The sequence below is a fragment of the Arabidopsis thaliana genome, chromosome 4, assembly GCF_000001735.4.
Source record: "Arabidopsis thaliana chromosome 4, partial sequence".
Classification (NCBI taxonomy): Eukaryota; Viridiplantae; Streptophyta; class Magnoliopsida; order Brassicales; family Brassicaceae; genus Arabidopsis; species Arabidopsis thaliana.
Window position 1 is genome coordinate 3,054,302 of NC_003075.7, and position 21,362 is coordinate 3,075,663.

General features: G+C 42.7%; 1 protein-coding gene, 3 non-coding genes and 2 pseudogenes across 6 annotated transcripts; 4 read left to right on the forward strand and 2 right to left on the reverse strand.

Annotated features, from left to right (window-relative positions):
- Positions 1-3,355: 3,355 nt before the first annotated feature.
- Positions 3,356-3,775, forward strand: AT4G05175. The gene has a single exon (NR_144069.1). It is a non-coding gene; the product is annotated as an uncharacterized misc_RNA (transcript).
- Positions 3,776-3,997: 222 nt separating this feature from the next.
- Positions 3,998-5,124, forward strand: AT4G05185. Its single transcript, NR_144070.1, has one exon. It is a non-coding gene; the product is annotated as an uncharacterized misc_RNA (transcript).
- An 865-nt stretch (positions 5,125-5,989) lies between these two features.
- AT4G05195 lies at positions 5,990-6,492 on the forward strand. The gene has a single exon (NR_144071.1). It is a non-coding gene; the product is annotated as an uncharacterized misc_RNA (transcript).
- A 181-nt stretch (positions 6,493-6,673) lies between these two features.
- AT4G06477 lies at positions 6,674-10,993 on the reverse strand (annotated as a pseudogene; the record flags this gene model as incomplete). The annotated part of the gene is made up of 1 exon: positions 6,674-10,993.
- Positions 10,994-13,201: 2,208 nt separating this feature from the next.
- AT4G06479 (nucleic acid binding / zinc ion binding protein) lies at positions 13,202-14,468 on the forward strand (the record flags this gene model as incomplete). The annotated part of the gene is made up of 3 exons (NM_178975.1): positions 13,202-13,516; positions 13,546-13,680; positions 13,806-14,468. The coding sequence occupies 3 exons, from the start codon at positions 13,202-13,204 to the stop codon at positions 14,466-14,468; spliced, it is 1,113 nt and encodes a 370-aa protein (NP_849306.1).
- Positions 14,469-16,694: 2,226 nt separating this feature from the next.
- Positions 16,695-17,492, reverse strand: AT4G06480 (annotated as a pseudogene; the record flags this gene model as incomplete). The annotated part of the gene is made up of 1 exon: positions 16,695-17,492.
- Positions 17,493-21,362: the final 3,870 nt, after the last annotated feature.

Below are 21,362 nucleotides of genomic sequence, written 5' to 3' on the forward strand. Positions count from 1 at the left end.
GAATTCCTCGTGTTGCATCCCTCTTTTTTTTTTTTTTTTTTTTTGGTTAAAACTTTATGACTCTATAACTTCTATACCGTGAGGCCAAACTTGGCATGTGATACCTTTTCGGAAAGCCCAAAGAGAGCCCTCCGACGAAAGAAGCAAGACAATGGAACATTTCCATTGACTTTTTGTCGACTCCAAATTTTGACCTTTAAGTACTTTTTCGGGCATTTTCGTGATTTGTGCTATATTACGGACCCAAAATTACTTTTTCAAGCATTGTTTTCGAATATTTTTCATGCATCAAAGCTCGTTAAGACTAGATGGGGTATCCCTACATGGCGGGTGGGACCCACGGCGAACGGTTCATCAAGACTTAAAAAAAGAATATATACGATTGCATTGCATATACTAACGGATGCGATCATACCAGCACTAATGCACCGGATCCCATCAGAACTCCGCAGTTAAGCGTGCTTGGGCGAGAGTAGTACTAGGATGGGTGACCTCCCGGGAAGTCCTCGTGTTGCATCCCTCTGTTTTTTTTTTTTTTTTTTGGTTAAAAATTTATGACTCTATAACTTCTATACCGTGAGGCCAAACTTGGCATGTGATACCTTTTCGGAAAGCCCAAAGAGAGCCCTCCGACGAAAGAAGCAAGACAATGGAACTTTTCCATTGACTTTTTGTCGACTCCAAATTTTGACCTTTAAGTACTTTTTCGGGCATTTTCGTGATTTGTGCTATATTACGGACCCAAAATTACTTTTTCAAGCATTGTTTTCGAATATTTTTCATGCATCAAAGCTCGTTAAGACTAGATGGGGTATCCCTACATGGCGGGTGGGACCCACGGCGAATGGTTCATCAAGACTTAAAAAAAGAATATATACGATTGCATTGCATATACTAACGGATGCGATCATACCAGCACTAATGCACCGGATCCCATCAGAACTCCGCAGTTAAGCGTGCTTGGGCGAGAGTAGTACTAGGATGGGTGACCTCCCGGGAAGTCCTCGTGTTGCATCCCTCTTTTTTTTTTTTTTTTTTTTGGTTAAAACTTTATGACTCTATAACTTCTATACCGTGAGGCCAAACTTGGCATGTGATACCTTTTTGGAAAGCCCAAAGAGAGCCCTCCGACGAAAGAAGCAAGACAATGGAACTTTTCCATTGACTTTTTGTCGACTCCAAATTTTGACCTTTAAGTACTTTTTCGGGCATTTTCGTGATTTGTGCTATATTACGGACCCAAAATTACTTTTTCAAGCATTGTTTTCGAATATTTTTCATGCATCAAAGCTCGTTAAGACTAGATGGGGTATCCCTACATGGCGGGTGGGACCCACGGCGAACGGTTCATCAAGACTTAAAAAAAGAATATATACGATTGCATTGCATATGCTAACGGATGCGATCATACCAGCACTAATGCACCGGATCCCATCAGAACTCCGCAGTTAAGCGTGCTTGGGCGAGAGGAGTACTAGGATGGGTGACCTCCCGGGAAGTCCTCGTGTTGCATCCCTCTTTTTTTTTTTTTTTTTTTTGGTTAAAACTTTATGACTCTATAACTTCTATACCGTGAGGCCAAACTTGGCATGTGATACCTTTTCGGAAAGCCCAAAGAGAGCCCTCCGACGAAAGAAGCAAGACAATGGAACTTTTCCATTGACTTTTTGTCGACTCCAAATTTTGACCTTTAAGTACTTTTTCGGGCATTTTCGTGATTTGTGCTATATTACGGACCCAAAATTACTTTTTCAAGCATTGTTTTCGAATATTTTTCATGCATCAAAGCTCGTTAAGACTAGATGGGGTATCCCTACATGGCGGGTGGGACCCACGGCGAACGGTTCATCAAGACTTAAAAAAAGAATATATACGATTGCATTGCATATGCTAACGGATGCGATCATACCAGCACTAATGCACCGGATCCCATCAGAACTCCGCAGTTAAGCGTGCTTTGGCGAGAGTAGTACTAGGATGGGTGACCTCCCGGGAAGTCCTCGTGTTGCATCCCTCTTTTTTTTTTTTTTTTTTTTGGTTAAAACTTTATGACTCTATAACTTCTATACCGTGAGGCCAAACTTGGCATGTGATACCTTTTCGGAAAGCCCAAAGAGAGCCCTCCGACGAAAGAAGCAAGACAATGGAACTTTTCCATTGACTTTTTGTCGACTCCAAATTTTGACCTTTAAGTACTTTTTCGGGCATTTTCGTGATTTGTGCTATATTACGGACCCAAAATTACTTTTTCAAGCATTGTTTTCGAATATTTTTCATGCATCAAAGCTCGTTAAGACTAGATGGGGTATCCCTACATGGCGGGTGGGACCCACGGCGAACGGTTCATCAAGACTTAAAAAAAGAATATATACGATTGCATTGCATATGCTAACGGATGCGATCATACCAGCACTAATGCACCGGATCCCATCAGAACTCCGCAGTTAAGCGACCTCCCGGGAAGTCCTCGTGTTGCATCCCTCTTTTTTTTTTTTTTTTTTTTGGTTAAAACTTTATGACTCTATAACTTCTATACCGTGAGGCCAAACTTGGCATGTGATACCTTTTCGGAAAGCCCAAAGAGAGCCCTCCGACGAAAGAAGCAAGACAATGGAACTTTTCCATTGACTTTTTGTCGACTCCAAATTTTGACCTTTAAGTACTTTTTCGGGCATTTTCGTGATTTGTGCTATATTACGGACCCAAAATTACTTTTTCAAGCATTGTTTTCGAATATTTTTCATGCATCAAAGCTCGTTAAGACTAGATGGGGTATCCCTACATGGCGGGTGGGACCCACGGCGAACGGTTCATCAAGACTTAAAAAAAGAATATATACGATTGCATTGCATATGCTAACGGATGCGATCATACCAGCACTAATGCACCGGATCCCATCAGAACTCCGCAGTTAAGCGTGCTTGGGCGAGAGTAGTACTAGGATGGGTGACCTCCCGGGAAGTCCTCGTGTTGCATCCCTCTTTTTTTTTTTTTTTTTTTTGGTTAAAACTTTATGACTCTATAACTTCTATACCGTGAGGCCAAACTTGGCATGTGATACCTTTTCGGAAAGCCCAAAGAGAGCCCTCCGACGAAAGAAGCAAGACAATGGAACTTTTCCATTGACTTTTTGTCGACTCCAAATTTTGACCTTTAAGTACTTTTTCGGGCATTTTCGTGATTTGTGCTATATTACGGACCCAAAATTACTTTTTCAAGCATTATTTTCGAATATTTTTCATGCATCAAAGCTCGTTAAGACTAGATGGGGTATCCCTACATGGCGGGTGGGACCCACGGCGAACGGTTCATCAAGACTTAAAAAAAGAATATATACGATTGCATTGCATATGCTAACGGATGCGATCATACCAGCACTAATGCACCGGATCCCATCAGAACTCCGCAGTTAAGCGTGCTTGGGCGAGAGTAGTACTAGGATGGGTGACCTCCCGGGAAGTCCTCGTGTTGCATCCCTCTTTTTTTTTTTTTTTTTTTTGGTTAAAACTTTATGACTCTATAACTTCTATACCGTGAGGCCAAACTTGGCATGTGATACCTTTTCGGAAAGCCCAAAGAGAGCCCTCCGACGAAAGAAGCAAGACAATGGAACTTTTCCATTGACTTTTTGTCGACTCCAAATTTTGACCTTTAAGTACTTTTTCGGGCATTTTCGTGATTTGTGCTATATTACGGACCCAAAATTACTTTTTCAAGCATTGTTTTCGAATATTTTTCATGCATCAAAGCTCGTTAAGACTAGATGGGGTATCCCTACATGGCGGGTGGGACCCACGGCGAACGGTTCATCAAGACTTAAAAAAAGAATATATACGATTGCATTGCATATGCTAACGGATGCGATCATACCAGCACTAATGCACCGGATCCCATTAGAACTCCGCAGTTAAGCGTGCTTGGGCGAGAGTAGTACTAGGATGGGTGACCTCCCGGGAAGTCCTCGTGTTGCATCCCTCTTTTTTTTTTTTTTTTTTTTGGTTAAAACTTTATGACTCTATAACTTCTATACCGTGAGGCCAAACTTGGCATGTGATACCTTTTCGGAAAGCCCAAAGAGAGCCCTCCGACGAAAGAAGCAAGACAATGGAACTTTTCCATTGACTTTTTGTCGACTCCAAATTTTGACCTTTAAGTACTTTTTCGGGCATTTTCGTGATTTGTGCTATATTACGGACCCAAAATTACTTTTTCAAGCATTGTTTTCGAATATTTTTCATGCATCAAAGCTCGTTAAGACTAGATGGGGTATCCCTACATGGCGGGTGGGACCCACGGCGAACGGTTCATCAAGACTTAAAAAAAGAATATATACGATTGCATTGCATATGCTAACGGATGCGATCATACCAGCACTAATGCACCGGATCCCATCAGAACTCCGCAGTTAAGCGTGCTTGGGCGAGAGTAGTACTAGGATGGGTGACCTCCCGGGAAGTCCTCGTGTTGCATCCCTCTTTTTTTTTTTTTTTTTTTTGGTTAAAACTTTATGACTCTATAACTTCTATACCGTGAGGCCAAACTTGGCATGTGATACCTTTTCGGAAAGCCCAAAGAGAGCCCTCCGACGAAAGAAGCAAGACAATGGAACTTTTCCATTGACTTTTTGTCGACTCCAAATTTTGACCTTTAAGTACTTTTTCGGGCATTTTCGTGATTTGTGCTATATTACGGACCCAAAATTACTTTTTCAAGCATTGTTTTCGAATATTTTTCATGCATCAAAGCTCGTTAAGACTAGATGGGGTATCCCTACATGGCGGGTGGGACCCACGGCGAACGGTTCATCAAGACTTAAAAAAAGAATATATACGATTGCATTGCATATGCTAACGGATGCGATCATACCAGCACTAATGCACCGGATCCCATCAGAACTCCGCAGTTAAGCGTGCTTGGGCGAGAGTAGTACTAGGATGGGTGACCTCCCGGGAAGTCCTCGTGTTGCATCCCTCTTTTTTTTTTTTTTTTTTTTGGTTAAAACTTTATGACTCTATAACTTCTATACCGTGAGGCCAAACTTGGCATGTGATACCTTTTCGGAAAGCCCAAAGAGAGCCCTCCGACGAAAGAAGCAAGACAATGGAACTTTTCCATTGACTTTTTGTCGACTCCAAATTTTGACCTTTAAGTACTTTTTCGGGCATTTTCGTGATTTGTGCTATATTACGGACCCAAAATTACTTTTTCAAGCATTGTTTTCGAATATTTTTCATGCATCAAAGCTCGTTAAGACTAGATGGGGTATCCCTACATGGCGGGTGGGACCCACGGCGAACGGTTCATCAAGACTTAAAAAAAGAATATATACGATTGCATTGCATATGCTAACGGATGCGATCATACCAGCACTAATGCACCGGATCCCATCAGAACTCCGCAGTTAAGCGTGCTTGGGCGAGAGTAGTACTAGGATGGGTGACCTCCCGGGAAGTCCTCGTGTTGCATCCCTCTTTTTTTTTTTTTTTTTTTTGGTTAAAACTTTATGACTCTATAACTTCTATACCGTGAGGCCAAACTTGGCATGTGATACCTTTTCGGAAAGCCCAAAGAGAGCCCTCCGACGAAAGAAGCAAGACAATGGAACTTTTCCATTGACTTTTTGTCGACTCCAAATTTTGACCTTTAAGTACTTTTTCGGGCATTTTCGTGATTTGTGCTATATTACGGACCCAAAATTACTTTTTCAAGCATTATTTTCGAATATTTTTCATGCATCAAAGCTCGTTAAGACTAGATGGGGTATCCCTACATGGCGGGTGGGACCCACGGCGAACGGTTCATCAAGACTTAAAAAAAGAATATATACGATTGCATTGCATATGCTAACGGATGCGATCATACCAGCACTAATGCACCGGATCCCATCAGAACTCCGCAGTTAAGCGTGCTTGGGCGAGAGTAGTACTAGGATGGGTGACCTCCCGGGAAGTCCTCGTGTTGCATCCCTCTTTTTTTTTTTTTTTTTTTTGGTTAAAACTTTATGACTCTATAACTTCTATACCGTGAGGCCAAACTTGGCATGTGATACCTTTTCGGAAAGCCCAAAGAGAGCCCTCCGACGAAAGAAGCAAGACAATGGAACTTTTCCATTGACTTTTTGTCGACTCCAAATTTTGACCTTTAAGTACTTTTTCGGGCATTTTCGTGATTTGTGCTATATTACGGACCCAAAATTACTTTTTCAAGCATTGTTTTCGAATATTTTTCATGCATCAAAGCTCGTTAAGACTAGATGGGGTATCCCTACATGGCGGGTGGGACCCACGGCGAACGGTTCATCAAGACTTAAAAAAAGAATATATACGATTGCATTGCATATGCTAACGGATGCGATCATACCAGCACTAATGCACCGGATCCCATCAGAACTCCGCAGTTAAGCGTGCTTGGGCGAGAGTAGTACTAGGATGGGTGACCTCCCGGGAAGTCCTCGTGTTGCATCCCTCTTTTTTTTTTTTTTTTTTTTGGTTAAAACTTTATGACTCTATAACTTCTATACCGTGAGGCCAAACTTGGCATGTGATACCTTTTCGGAAAGCCCAAAGAGAGCCCTCCGACGAAAGAAGCAAGACAATGGAACTTTTCCATTGACTTTTTGTCGACTCCAAATTTTGACCTTTAAGTACTTTTTCGGGCATTTTCGTGATTTGTGCTATATTACGGACCCAAAATTACTTTTTCAAGCATTGTTTTCGAATATTTTTCATGCATCAAAGCTCGTTAAGACTAGATGGGGTATCCCTACATGGCGGGTGGGACCCACGGCGAACGGTTCATCAAGACTTAAAAAAAGAATATATACGATTGCATTGCATATACTAACGGATGCGATCATACCAGCACTAATGCACCGGATCCCATCAGAACTCCGCAGTTAAGCGTGCTTGGGTGAGAGTAGTACTAGGATGGGTGACCTCCCGGGAACTCCTCGTGTTGCATCCCTCTTTTTTTTTTTTTTTTTTTGGTTAAAACTTTATGACTCTATAACTTCTATACCATGAGGCCAAACTTGGCATGTGATACCTTTTCGGAAAGCCCAAAGAGAGCCTCCGACGAAAGAAGCAAGACAATGGAATTTTTCCATTGACTTTTTGTGGACTCCAAATTTTGACCTTTAAGTACTTTTTCGGGCATTTTCGTGATTTGTACTATATTACGGACCCAAAATTACTTTTTCAAGCATTGTTTTCGAATATTTTTCACTCATCAAAGCTCGTTAAGACTAGATGCGGCTTCTACTTGTCTGTTCCCGTGTAGGTAACGGGGGTGGGGTGGATGTGGCAAGACGGATCTTTGACTTTTTGCAGAATGCTTTGATTTTTCCCGAGGTGAGGTTAGTCCCATTGTCAGTTACGATCTCATACTGTATGCCATGTCGCCATACGATATTTTATGACAACAAATCTTCGACATGTTTCCGGTTACCTGTTGGAAGGCTTTAGCCTCAATCCATTTGGTAGAGTAGTCGGTGAGGACAAGTACGTTTTTTAGTCTCTTTTTCCCACCTGAGGATTCCATGGGTCCTACGACGTCCATGGACCATTTCATGAATGGTTAAGGAGAAGAGATCGACGACATTTCCCCGGGTGGTTGGTGTAGGGTAGATGCGTGGTGTTGGCACTTATCACACCTGAATGAGTGAGCTATGCAATCAGCTAGCATTATTGGCAAAAAGTAGCCCTGTTTCTTTATTCTGAGGGCGAGGGTACGTCCACTACAATGGCTACCACATTGTCCCTCGTGCATGCTCTTCATGAGGTCTTTTGTTTGTTGCCCATAAGTGCACACCATGTAGGATCTAAAACGCTATGTTTCATGAGCCTCCCTTCCATGATGTAGTACCTCGCACTCTATGCTTTGAGTTTTCTGGCCTCCCACTTCTCGGGGGTGTGATCCCTCGTTCGATGTAATCGATGATTGGGATTCTCCAGTCATTGTACGTTTCGGGTTCGTACGGGGCAAGTTGTTCAGGAGTTTCGTACTTTGGCTCCTTTTCCGTCGCACTTTGCCTCCGCAACTGCCACAAGGGCTCTAGCTGCGGCGGTGGTGCTTCAGGTTACTCGTGTGAAGTTGCCGGGGGTTCAGTCCCAGCGTGTTTGACTGTTAGGTCGATGCTTGGGTATTCTATTCCTTTGACCGGAATAATTCTTTTGACAAAATGATCTGACGTGGAAGCGAGAGCTTCCAAGGCGTCTGCCGAGGTGTTTTCTCCTCTGGGAATCATGGTTAGTTCAAACGATTCGAACTGCTAGGCCAAGGTTTTGACTAGTTCGAGGTACGCTTCCATGCGCTCGTCTTTAGCTTCGAATTCCCCGTGGAACTGGCGACGGGTTAGGAGTCGCTATAAGAGTTTATTTCGCGGATCCTCATTCCTTGAGCTAGTTTAATGCTAGCTATGAGGGCTTCGTACTCAGATTCGTTGTTTGATGCATTGAATCCTTGTAAGAATAATTGTTCAATGACTTCCCCGGTGGGGGAGGTGAGTTGTATTCCGACTCCGGATCCTTGTCGATTTGAGGAGCCGTCGACGTGGAGGAGCCATTTTTTATTGGTGTTGGTTCCATCCAGGTCTGCTAGCGGGGGCTTGATTACAAAGTTGGTTACAACCTGTGCTTTCAAGTTGGTTCTGGTGCGAGACTCTATATCGTACTCGCTTAGTTCTATGGCCCATTTCACGAGTCGTCCTTATTGAGTCGGACTATGCAAAATGGTTCCGATTGGTTGGGATGTCATCACCTCTATGGGATGTGATTGGAAATATTGTCTCAGCTTTCGCGCTGACATGACTATGGCTAGTGCTAGTTTTTCCATCGCTAGATAACAGGTTTTAGCGTCTATCAACGTTTTACGCACGTAATAGATCGGTTTTTGTCCTTCGTGATCTTCTCTTACCAAGACGCCGTGTACAGGTACAACGGTTCTCATTCTTTGGGTTTTGCGAGTATAGGTGGTTTGGTCAAGTATGCTTTCAATTTCTTGAAGGCTTGTCCGCAATTCTCATTCCAGTCAAACTTCTTATCCTTTCGGAGGAGCTGATAGAACGGGACGCATTTATCAGTGGACCAGGATATGAAACTGTTGAGGGTGGCGATACGGCCGGTTAGCCTTTGGACCTCTCGTGCCTTTTTTGGTGATGGCATTTCAATGAAGGCGGCAATCTGCTTACGATTGGCCTCAAAGCCTCTTTCGGTTACCAGGTATCCGAGGAATTCTCCTGATGGGACCTCGAAAGAGCATTTCTCGGGATTTAGCTTCATTTCAAATTTGTTTAGGATTTTAAAGCATTCTCTTAATCGTGGGATGTGGTCCTTTTCGTAAGCCAATTTGACCAACATGTCATCGATGTAAACTTCCATCGTGTTCCTGAGCTGGTCGGTGAACTTTCTGTTCACCAATCGTTGGTAGGTAGCTCCGTCATTTTTCAAACCAAAGGGCATTACTTTATAGCAGTAAGTGCCTCAGTCCGTAATGAACGCCGTTTTTTTTTTGTCGGTAAGTATTTAGTTGTACCCAGAGAATGTGTCCATGAAGAACAATGCGACCAGTCAATCGATATGCGGGAGTGGGAAACAGTCTTTAAGACATGCTTTTCAGGTCCGTAAAGTCGATGCATACTTTCCACTTCCTGTTTTTCTTTTTTACGATGACTCGGTTAGCGAGCCAATCGTTCAGAGCTTTGGTCCTTTTGGGACCTAGCTTGCGACGTTTATGTTTTATAGGCCGGTAGGTCGGATCGACGTTGAGTTCGTGTGAGGTTAACTCGAGGTTTATTCCTTGGAGGTTCGCTCTTGACCTGTGAAACTGTTCTTGTTTTCCTTGAGAAATGTTACGAGATCCTTCCATATTGTTGTAGCCATGGCCTTCCCAGTATCGCGTTGAAAGGAGCTTTCTTATTGACTACAAAGAAGTTCTTGAGTTGTCTCACTCCTCACGCGATGGTGGGGAGTTGGATGGTTCCTAGAGAAAAGGTCGTATCTCTGGCAAACCCAGTAACTGGTGTTTTCCTGCCTTGCAGCTCGGAGTCGAGGTGACCCGTTCTTTTGAATAAGACGTCGACCGAGCTTCCCTTAGACCATTATACGGGAGAGTTCGTAATTGCCTACGTTAATCTGGATGACGAGAGCGTCATCATGAGGTTTATCGAGGTTAGTGGTTTCGCTTTCCCATAACGTGATCTGTTGATCAGGTCCCATCATCGGGCTTTTTCCTTTTGTGTTGGAATCTGCTTTCCTTTGATGAGTTTTGATTGAGTTGATCGAATTGTTGCAGAGTTGAGATCCTCCCATAATGAAATCGATGTGTTTCGGGGAGAGGTGCTCAGTTACTTTTCTGCAAAATTTTGAGAGGCGTAATGGTAACATCTAGTTTTTCTTTTCCGACGCGGGAGGAGGCGTAGTGACTGACCTTTCTGTCCTGCCTCCTAAATCGAGCTCCGCAAAGACTAGGTCTATGGGTTCCTCCCAGGCAGGTGGGGGAGAGTCACCTCCTTTCGGTGTTCGTACCCGTTTCTTTCGTTTGGGAGCTTGTTCCTCCTCCTGCTCGTCGGGAGGAGGGATTTCAGCCTTGGAGTTTGAACCTTTTTTAGTTTTGCCCCCGACTGCAATTAATTTTTTGACGGCGCAACACTCCTCGGTAGAATGTCCTCTTTTTTTGTGGTACTTGCAGTATTTTTTGAGGTCAAGTTCAAGAGTTTCGTCCTCGGCTGCCTGTTTTATTGCGAATAGGGGATGCTGCCCTTGGATTTGATTTTCCTTTTTCAAGGGTTTTTTAGTTGAAAAGGAAGTGTTTTGTGCTTTAGATTCTTTGAATCTTAGGGCTAAAACGGTGAGTTCCTCTTCGGCTTTGGCGAAATAGAGAGCTTTGTGAATGGCATTGTAGTCACCCGCATAAGGGCATCGGGCACATCCAAAAGACCGAATGAGAAAATTTTGCCCGGATGCATAGCCAATATACCCAACCGGTGCCAAACCATCAAAGGGCAAGAATGGGCAAGAATAGGCACGAATGGGGAAAGATGGGAGAAGTTAGGCGTACCGCAACAAAGTTTGCCCCGCCGGCCTTGAAACCGACTTGAGTAGACACCTCACTTGCGGTGCCTAGCGGCTCAAGTAACCAACCTTGGAGCCGAAGTCGACTGAGTCTTGGAGCCAAAGCTGATGGGGCAGTGGAGTGACACCCGTCGCCACGCCATTTCTAGAGACACTTGTCGCCTCTAAGTGCGGCAACTATCCGGACATGTGGCAGCAGGCGGTGTTGCATGGCCGACCTTGGGCAGACTACAAGTGAAACTTTCTCCGCCCAATTTCATTTCTCAAGGCGAGAGAGAGAGACTATGACGCTGCTAGACTAATAACTCGTCCGAAACCAAGAAACTCGCCCAAATTCAGTAAATCTTGCCTGTGGACAACGAACCTCTGTCCGTGACTAGAGAATCCTCCCATGTGGTCGATAGAACTTTACCGTCAGTAAGGGATCGTCGACCGTGATCGAGGAGTTTTGCATGTGACCCAAAAAACTTTCTGAAACTACCGAATCCGTGAGTTGTTGTCGAATCGTGTGTTTGTTTGAATGTTTTTTAGAGCTAGTCTTTAGATCATATGCATGCTTACTCACTTAAACTTAACTAATCGGAATTCTGCTTAAGTTAAAACTTGAATCTTAAAATGATATGGGCATTTGACGGACTTGATATCACAAGGAGTGGAATGGACTAGTACTTGACTAGGCTAGGCGAATATGGACTAAACTAAGTTTACTTGATGAATTAAGAAATGATTCGAGGGCATACTTTCCTTGTTAGATTGTTATACTTATATGAGATATGCTATGAGGGCATACTTTCCTTGCTATATTATGTATAACTATAAATATGTGAATTAGTTATTGATTGTATTATACTTGTTTGAGGTGTGGTAAAATACTTATATATAGTACTACATGAGGTTATTGTGTCTAAGTGGTATTCTAAGTTTACACGATACCATCATGATTAAAGTAATCTACTGCCTTCCTTTTTGTTTTGTGATTGTGTTAGTAAGACTTGATCCTGAATGGTCACTTATATGATGGCACAAGACTCGGAGCGTATGCCGGGTAATGCATGACAATGCATTAAAGTGATGTTCCAGTTATAAGCCTTTGTGGCTATAGCTCGGGTGTTCACAGTTGTGTACGTACGTGTGGTGTGGGTGTGCACGTACGTGTGTGTGGTAGCATACGTGTGGAGAACATGTATACACGTATGCAGGATTTTGTGCCGATGTTGTGGTGCACCTTTTTGGTAAGGTTGGTAGTATGTTGGGCCCAAGTTTCATTCATGTGTCTAGTTTGGCTGAATATTCTGGTATTACTATAAGTATAGGATAATACGTTTATTACGTGCTTTGTGATATCGAATGGTTAAGTTTACTTATTGAGTTGATTAAACCCTAAAGATTTATTTGTGCATAGACCCAGCTCAGGAGTAATGTTAGATTACTCATGATTCTACTTGTCTTACAGGAAACCATAGTGGGATGACCATGGCGGGAAGACGAACACTAGGAAATGCCGAAAATAAGATGTTTTGCGTTGCTTCTGAAAAATTACTTGTTATTATGTAAATTTTAACAAGGATTCGATATAATGATATATTTTTGGGTAACTCTTTGCAAAGTATAAGCTAAATACTATGTATAAAGTGTTTTCATACAAGCAACCGAGTGTTTAATGATATAAGACCTAGTCTGGGTTTCTCAACACTAGAATATCAGGAGGGTTGGCAAGTGTAAGTGGTGTTCCTAGTGGGAAGAGGGTCGATTTTAATTTGGTTAAGGAAACGGATTTATCTGGAACCTCTACTAAGTTGTGGTCGATCATCTTCACTTTAGCGTAATTAGGTTGCCCGTGGCGTTACAATTTTTGGTATTAGAGCTTGGTTATGTGATGCTCGCGGACACTTAGGTTTTCAATGATTTTATCGAGTAAAATTGAGTCGCAGAATGCAACATTAGATTCTGATTATTTGTCTTTTTGATGACTAAGTGGGGGATAGGTATACCTCGTTTTGCAGATGTCGTCTAGTAAAGGGAGCAATCCTGTCAGTCTGTTTCACGGTCTTAATGTGCCCAACCTCTAGAACTTTTTTCCGCTAAGTAGTATTGACGATGAAAGTTAGTTTGTGGCCATGAATGATCAATTTATGGCCAAAGATAGTGAATCCACCGAGTCTGATATATCGATTGAATCCGATCCGTCCGAATATCTAGAAAGTACGGAAGATGCTAATAATCATGATGGTCCGTTATCTAGTGAAGAGGCAAACCATGTTGAGTGGATGATCACCGAGGATGGCGAGTTATTCGCGGTGCCAACCGAGAATGCGATCGAACAACAAACGAATGACAGTCTGAACAATATGTTGTCACAATTCTATGTGCCATCGACGGACAAGGAGGGAAGTTTCGGTGGTCCGAATCTGGGGACCATTGGGGGGCACGGGTTAGAACTGGAAGAAGTGAATGCAGACTTGTTCGATGTACCCAGGCGGATGGTGCATTTGGAGCAATGAATGAGTATGGAGCCGACGATGAGTATGATATGTTAATGCTCATGGGAAATAACGTAGAAGATGAGAATGGAGCCATAGAGAATGAGATAGAGAATGAGCTAGAGCACGTGGTCGATTAGTTAATTGCTGAAGGTGCTCAAGACTTTGGTCCGAACGGGGAAAACGGAGGAGGAAATGGGAACGATGGGGGTGATTCCTCATCGGACTCATTTGAATTTTAACGCCAGAACCTAAGAGTCTGAGTGTCATCAACATCTCATTGGACAGTTCACATGCTATCCTGATGATACCGAATTCAAGCAAGGCAGATTCATGCTGGGAGGATGAAATGTTTAAGGGAGATGAACCTAGTGAAGATGAAGAAAATGGAAGGTGGGATAAGATGCTACTTGAACAGGAACTAAACCACGAGTCTTTGATGAATCATCTAAGACTTGATGAAGAAAGGTCAAAAGGAAAGTTGGTTGACAAGGCGGGAGAAAACGAGAAGTGGAAGGGAAAGAGAGCAGTGGAAATGAACATGGAATCGGAGAAGGCTAAAGACCAACGGATCGTTGGAGTAAACCTGCATCCAGTTGGGATCGGATATGGGATTAACTCCAAGGTTAAGCCTGGAATACAGGCAACGGCGAGGAAGTCAGTTGGGAAGAAGTTAGCCACTCCAGCTAAGCGTCCGTGTGAGATATGCAGCCATACCGATCATCCGACCGAAGAGTGCTTGTATCCACCACAGACTATCCCTTACACGGATGATTATGCCAAGTGCTATTATTGCGAAGGAATGGGACATATGTCAATGTACTGCCTGTACATTGCGCCGAATGCGGGCGAAGGATCTTTGAGAGGAGTCGGGCCATTAATGACTACGACGACTGAGGAGAAATGTTTGAATGAATAGATGCCCTCGTTTTTGTGGGTAAGGTGTGATTGTCCCAAGTGTAGGAACCTTTGACCGATGGTCCGTAAGATCATATAGAAAAAAAATATAGTTAACTTTTCGGCTAAGTATATAATCGGCTAAGTCATAGCGAAGTTTGTGTGTAAATATGTTAAGACTTAGAACTTGTTGAATATTATATAAGACTAAATCTAAAATCTGATACTTATGACTTGTATGAACTTTTGAATGTATAATAAGTTAAGTAGTTGCTTTTTTGTGTGTGGCCGACCATTATATGAGTGAGAAATCACATGTATAAGAATGAGATGATTGTGTTTGAGTTCAAAACCACATCAGAAGAACATCAGCAACTGCCGGCCGAATGAAGAATCAGAGAAAAGAAATTAAAATTAGTTGGGCTCATGACAAGTCTAAAACAGGCATACTTCAGGGAAACAAGCAAAAGAAAGGAAGTTCAGTTCGAGGAACAGACAGTTTGTATAATCTCGACAAGGAGATTCAAAAACATTTGCAAAAATGTTGGGAGAATTCATGGAAGTTGGAAGTGACCAAAGATTAGAATTCGAGGACGAATTCTATTGAGTGGACACCTCACTCGTGGTGCCTTGCAGCTCAAGTAATCAACATTGGAGCCGAAGTCGACTGAGTTTTGGAACGGACACCCGTCGCCACCGGTCGCCACGCCATCACCCGAGACACCTATCGCCTGTGGGCGAGGCAGCTGTCCGAACATGTGGCAGCGGGCGGTGCAGTCTTGCCAACCTTGGACGGACTATAAATAAAGCTCTCTCCGCCCAATTTCATTTTTCAAAGGCAAGAGAGAGACTACAAGGCTGTCCGACTGATAACTCGTCCGTAACCGAGAAAAACTTGCCCAAATTCAGTAAATCTTGCCCGTGGTCGAAGAAACTTTGTCCGTTACTAGAGAATCTTTGCCTGTGGTCGAGAGAACTTGACGGTGAGTAAGGTATCGTCGACCGTGATTGAGGAGTTTTGCCCGAGACCCAAAAAACTTTCCGGACTACCGAATCCGTGAGTTGTGGTCGAATTGTGTGTTTGTTTACATGCTTTCTAGAGCTAGTCTTTAGATCATATGCATGCTTACTCACTTAGACTTAACTAATCGGAAGTCGGCTTAAGTTAAAAATTGAATCTTAAAATGACATGGGCGTATGAGGAACTTGATATCACTAAGGAATGGAATGGACTAGTATTTGACTAGGCTAAGGTGAATATGGACTTAACTAATTTTACTTGATGAATTAAGATATGATTCGAGGGCTTACTTGCCTTGTTAGATTGTTATACTTATATGAGATATGCTATGAGGTTGTGAATAAGTCCTTGATATATTATGTATAACTATAAATACGTGAATTAGTTCTTGATTGTATTATAATTGTTTGGGGTGTGGTAAAATACTTATATATAGTACTACATGAGGTTATTGTGTCTAAGTGGTATTCTAGGTTTACCCGATACCATCATGCTTAGAATAAGCTACTGGCTTCCTTTTTGTGTTATGATTGTGTCAGTAAGTCTTGATCCTGAGTGGTCACTTACATGATGGCACAAGACTCGGAGCGTATGTCGGGTAATGCATGACGATGCATTAAAGTGATGTTCCGGTTATAAGCCTTTGTGGCTATAGCTCGGGTGTTCACAGTTATGTACGTATTTGTGGTGTGGGTGTGCACGTACGTGTGTGTGGTAGCATACATGTGGAGAACATGTATACATGTATGCGGGAGTTTGTGCTGATGTTGTGGTGCACCTCTTTGGTAAGGTTGGCAGTATGCTGGGCCCAAGGTTCATTCATGTGTCTAATTTGGCTCCATATTCTAGTATTATTATAAGAATATGATAATATGTTTATTACGTGCTTTGTGATCTCTGATGGTTAAGTTTACTTATTGAGTTGATTAAACCCTAGAGATTTATTTGTGCATAGACCCAGCTCAGTGGGTAATGTTAGATTACTCATGATTCTACTTGTCTTACAGAAAACCATAGTGGAATGACCATAGCGGATGACGAACACTACGAAATGCCGAAAATAAGATGTTTTGCGTTGCTTCTGCAAAATTACTTGTTATTATGTAAATTTTAACAAGGAGATATAAAGATATATTTTTGGGTAACTCTTTGCAAAGTACAAGCTATATACTATGTATAAAGTGTTTTTGTAAAAGCAGCCGAGTGTTTAATGATATAAGACCTAGTCTGAGTCGCTCAACACTAGAATATCATGATGGTTGGCAAGCCTAAGTGGTGTTCCTAGTGGGAAGAGGGTCGATTATAATTTGGTTAAGAAATCGGATTCATTTGGAACCTTTACTAAGTTATGGTCGATCATCTTCACTGTAGCGTAACTGGGTCACCCGTGGCTTGTCCGACCATAGGGCGATTCGTGGGCGTTACAAGCATCATCTAAAGAGACAGGTTGCCTAAAGGTGAGTTCCTCGCGGAACCTCGAGGAGAACCACAGGCCGTTGCGAAGGGCGGCTATGGCTACCTCCTTGTTCAAGTTTGCAATCTTTGATTTAATTGCTTTGAATTTTTTTATGTAAGATTGCAAGGATTCATTGTGAAGTTAAGTCAGACCCCAGAGGTCGGCTTCAGATGTCCTATTTACGATGAGTACCGAGTATTGTTTTAAATAGGCAACGGCGAGCTGGTCGAAGGTATCAATAGAGTTCCCTTCAAAACTAACAATACATTCAGGGGCATGGCCTACGAGGTTCTCTGTGAAGAAACGGCTGTGACCTGCTTCATTTTCCTCATTAGTCAGGTACGCTCATGTTATAGCCAGGCAGAAGGCTCTCAGTTGAGCTTTTGGGTCTGTTGTTTTGTCGTAATCCGGGAAATGGAGTCTCCCGGCGTCTCGGATGCGACAATGGGCGATCCTATCCATGAATGGGGTGCGCCTCGTTTCTCCAATCACCCGATCTATGTCGGGAGCATTGCTCACGATTAGATGCATTCGTGAATGCATTTGAGCCATGTTCGCGTTTGTTTGAGCTGCGTAATTGCAGAATGTTTCCATATCCACGATGTTACGCGGGTCGAATAGCTACACCTGTCTAGAAGGCTGCGTTGACAAGGAGTTGTTAGGTGCACCGTTGGTCGGCGCTCGGGGATTGGTTGGACCGTTAAGGAGGTCGCTCTCTGATATCAGGGGAAAGGATGGGAAGTTGACGGTAAAGGTCCGTTGTTGTATCAAGTTCCCAGGGATGCGGGAGCTAGACGCGGTTGTTTGGTTTCTCGTCCATGTGTACCTCGGGGGCAAGTAGCCTAGTGGTAGCACTGGTGGGAGCGGTAGCTTTGTGAAAACGGGAGTTGTGCGCGTCTCGGTCCCTATTATTGGGTTTTCGGCGAGAGTATGCGCAGGTGCTCGTATGAAGGTAATCTGTCAGTTGAGAGGAGGTGAGACCTCTATCGAGACAAATCTAAACGAGTCCTTGGAGTATGATCTGTCGGGGAAGAGGCTCCTGTCAGATCTATGGAGTTCTGGGCAGGGATCTCAGTTTCCTGGGAAGGGATTTCCTTTCCCGCGAGGTCACGCTCTGTTACTTGTGCCATGCGGGTAGAATCGCATTTCTACTGACCTACTATTTCAGCGAGGTTCTGGTGCCCAATTTCTTGATTTTTGCTTATGTTGATCAGGTTCAGGATCATTGGGCAGAGTTCGGCCATCTCGATTGCAGGTCTCGGAGGCACCTGTTTGGTGGGGTTAGCCAGGTTGAGCGGAGGTTGGTTATCTCTGTTGGGAGGCGGCTGTATCGAGACATAATGTTCCCCATCCTTGGTTTGCGAGGGGGGAGAATTTGTTCTTATTCGGAAGAATTCGAATTTTGGTAGAGGTTCTCCGCATTAGTGTCACGGATGTCAGGTGACCAGACTTATTAGGCCCAAATACCTAATTCATACATGGGCTCCAGATTTGCGCAGGTTCTCTACTTGGTGGGCTTGCTAGGCTTATTGGGGTGGCCTGGTATTTTTGCAGGTGGATTCCTGGCGGGAAATCCAGCTCCAACAGTAAGAATTTATAGTTCTTAAGGGGGATACAAAAAGTGTTAGTCTAGTAAAGGGTTTGGAATTTCAAAGAAGTTAGGCATTGTAATTCAAAGAAAAGGGTAGAGTTAGGACATCTATGGGACTGAGATCATCTTCTGAGCTATCATTCTATATATCATTGGGTAGATGGGAGTCTGTTCTTGTTTGTGTCCATTGGCTTTTACCTTTAGCATTCTGCTGAAGCTCAATCTTTTCTCTGAGAGTCCCCTGTTACTCGACCAAATCACTAGAGGGACCATTTTTTGTCTCTTAGCCTAAGCCCGAAACCAAGTGAGTTCATAACCATTGCATGGCTTGATCCACTGTTCGTGCTTAATGAATGTTAAAGGGAATTGGTTGATGAGAATGCTTGAATAGAGTAAGGCAGGTTGTTAGGTTGCATTGTGACGAGTATGGCTAACGTTTTTAAGTAAGGGTCTATCATCTTGCAAACTAGAATTAGCTACTTGGACATTGAGTTTACCCGTTCTATATGCATGCTTCGGTTTTTGAATCCCCACCTTCAAACTCACCTTCAGTTTAAGATTTAGTGTTTGGCTGAGGGCAAGCAAGAGATAAGTTTGGGGGAGTTGATAACACTGTATTTTACTCATTTTAGCATGTATTTATCATCATTTAGCTTAGTGATCCCTCATTGTATCATATCATTTTGGATCACATTTAGCTTATTTTGCACACTTAGGCATTTAGGATCATATTGCATACATATTGCATGTTTTGGTGTGTTTTCAGGTGTAGAAGGAGCTTACAAGGAATTCTACTCGACCCTCTACTCTATCAAACCAGAGGGAAGCAAAAGAGCAATTCACTCGACCCCTTTACTCGATCTAGACAGCCAAAGAGGAGGGAGCAGACATTACTCGACCCTCCTACTCGATCCTCTACTCGACCCTCTTACTCGACCAAGGGCGACCTACTCTACAAGACTTGCTGATCTATCAAAGCGTTTTCGGATCCTCCTCATTCCCCACTCAACCAGACATCTGAGCATACAGATAAGAAAGGAAGAAGCATCTGCTTGACCAATTGATCACTCAGAGCATGGAGGCAAAGGCGCAAATTTTGCAGCACCCTCTTTACTCGATCCCCAAGATCGAGCATCCATCCAAACCGCCTCACGTGTCTTGTCTTCTAGTGAATCTAGGGTTTTTGAGACTTTAATATAAATAGGTCACTTTGGGATTTGTCCAAAGGACCAAGCTTTTATCTCTTAGTTTTTCTTTGTGTCCTTGAATCTTAAAACCTTAATTACTCTTAATCTATTCGTTTTGGCATTTAGTTCTTTGAGTAAAATTGTTTATCTTGTTTAGATCTACATTTTGGTATGATTTCAGTAATTTTTGGGTTTGTGTTCCTAGTTATGTTGCTTGAGTAGTGATTAGGGTTCTTGAGGATGTATTAGATTAGGGTTCTTGAGGATGTATTAGATTAGGGTAATCTCTAGGTTAGTCAGGTTGTTAAGATTAGGTTAGATCCCTTATGAATTTGTTGGCCCCTATGTGGTTTTCGCTAGCTAATGATCTAGTGTGGGAGTCTATGCTGCCTCCTCTATGGCGGCCTGGATCGAGTGAATGGGTTGAGTAGAATGCTCTGCTGCTTCCCTCCTAGTTGGATAGAGTAGAGGGTCGAGTAGAATCGTTTTAAGCTCCTTCTGCACCAGAAAACACACCAAAACATGCAATGTGTATGCAAGATGATCCTAAATGCCTAAGTGTGCAAAATAAGCTAAAATGGTGCAAAATGATATGATCCAATGAGCAAATGCAAAGCTAAATGATGATAAATATACACCTAAAATGAGTAAAATATAGTGTTATCAACTCCCCCAAACTTTCTTTTGTTTGCCCTCAAGCAAACAAAAAATCTTAAGTTGAAGGAGAGGTTTGAAGGTGTGAATTCAAAAACCGAAGCATGCATATAGAACGTGTAAGCTCAATGTCCAAGTAGCTAATTCTAGGTTGCAAGATGATTGGGCCTTACTTAAAAACGTTAGCCATACTCGTCACAATGCAACCTAACAACCTGCCTTACTCTATTCAAGCATTCTCATCAACCAATTCCCTTTAACATTCATTAAGCACAAACAGTGGATCAAGCAATGCAATGGTTATGAACTCACTTGGTTTCGGGCTTAGGCTAAGAGACAAAAATTGGTCCCTCTAGTGATTTGGTCGAGTAACAGGGGACTTTCAGAGATTAGATTGAGCTTCAGCAGAATGCTAAAGGTAAAAGCCAATGGACACATACAAGAACAGACTCTCATCTACCCAATGATATATAGTATGATAGCTCAGAAGATGATCCCAGTCCCATGGATGTCCTAACTCTACCCTTTTTCTCATTCTTTCTCTCTTTTTGGTTCAAGTTCTAAGGGGTTATTCTTTAAAACGATACAAGAGTCTAGCGGGTTTGGTTTTATACTTTGACAAACTTAAGGCTTTTCTTCTAATCTTAGCACATAAGGCGTTTTACCCTTTTCTTTGAATCACAATGCCTAACTTCTTTGAATTCCAAACCCTTTACTAGACTAACACTTTTGTATCCCCCTTTAGAACTCTAAACTCTTACTCTTTTTTTTTTCTTTTCTTATCATTCTCATTCTCATTCTCATTCAATCCATACACAATCCCAATCCCAAATACAAGTCTCCACCTAGTCCTAGCCAACCCAAAAAGCGTGGGCTAGGTCTACATGAAAGACTGCTTTTGTCGGCTCATACCTAACAAGTTATACCAAGCTCAATCAAAAAAGACCTCACAATCACACACATATGATTTTTGGCTTGAAATAAGGCTAGGCTAAGGGTATGGGAAA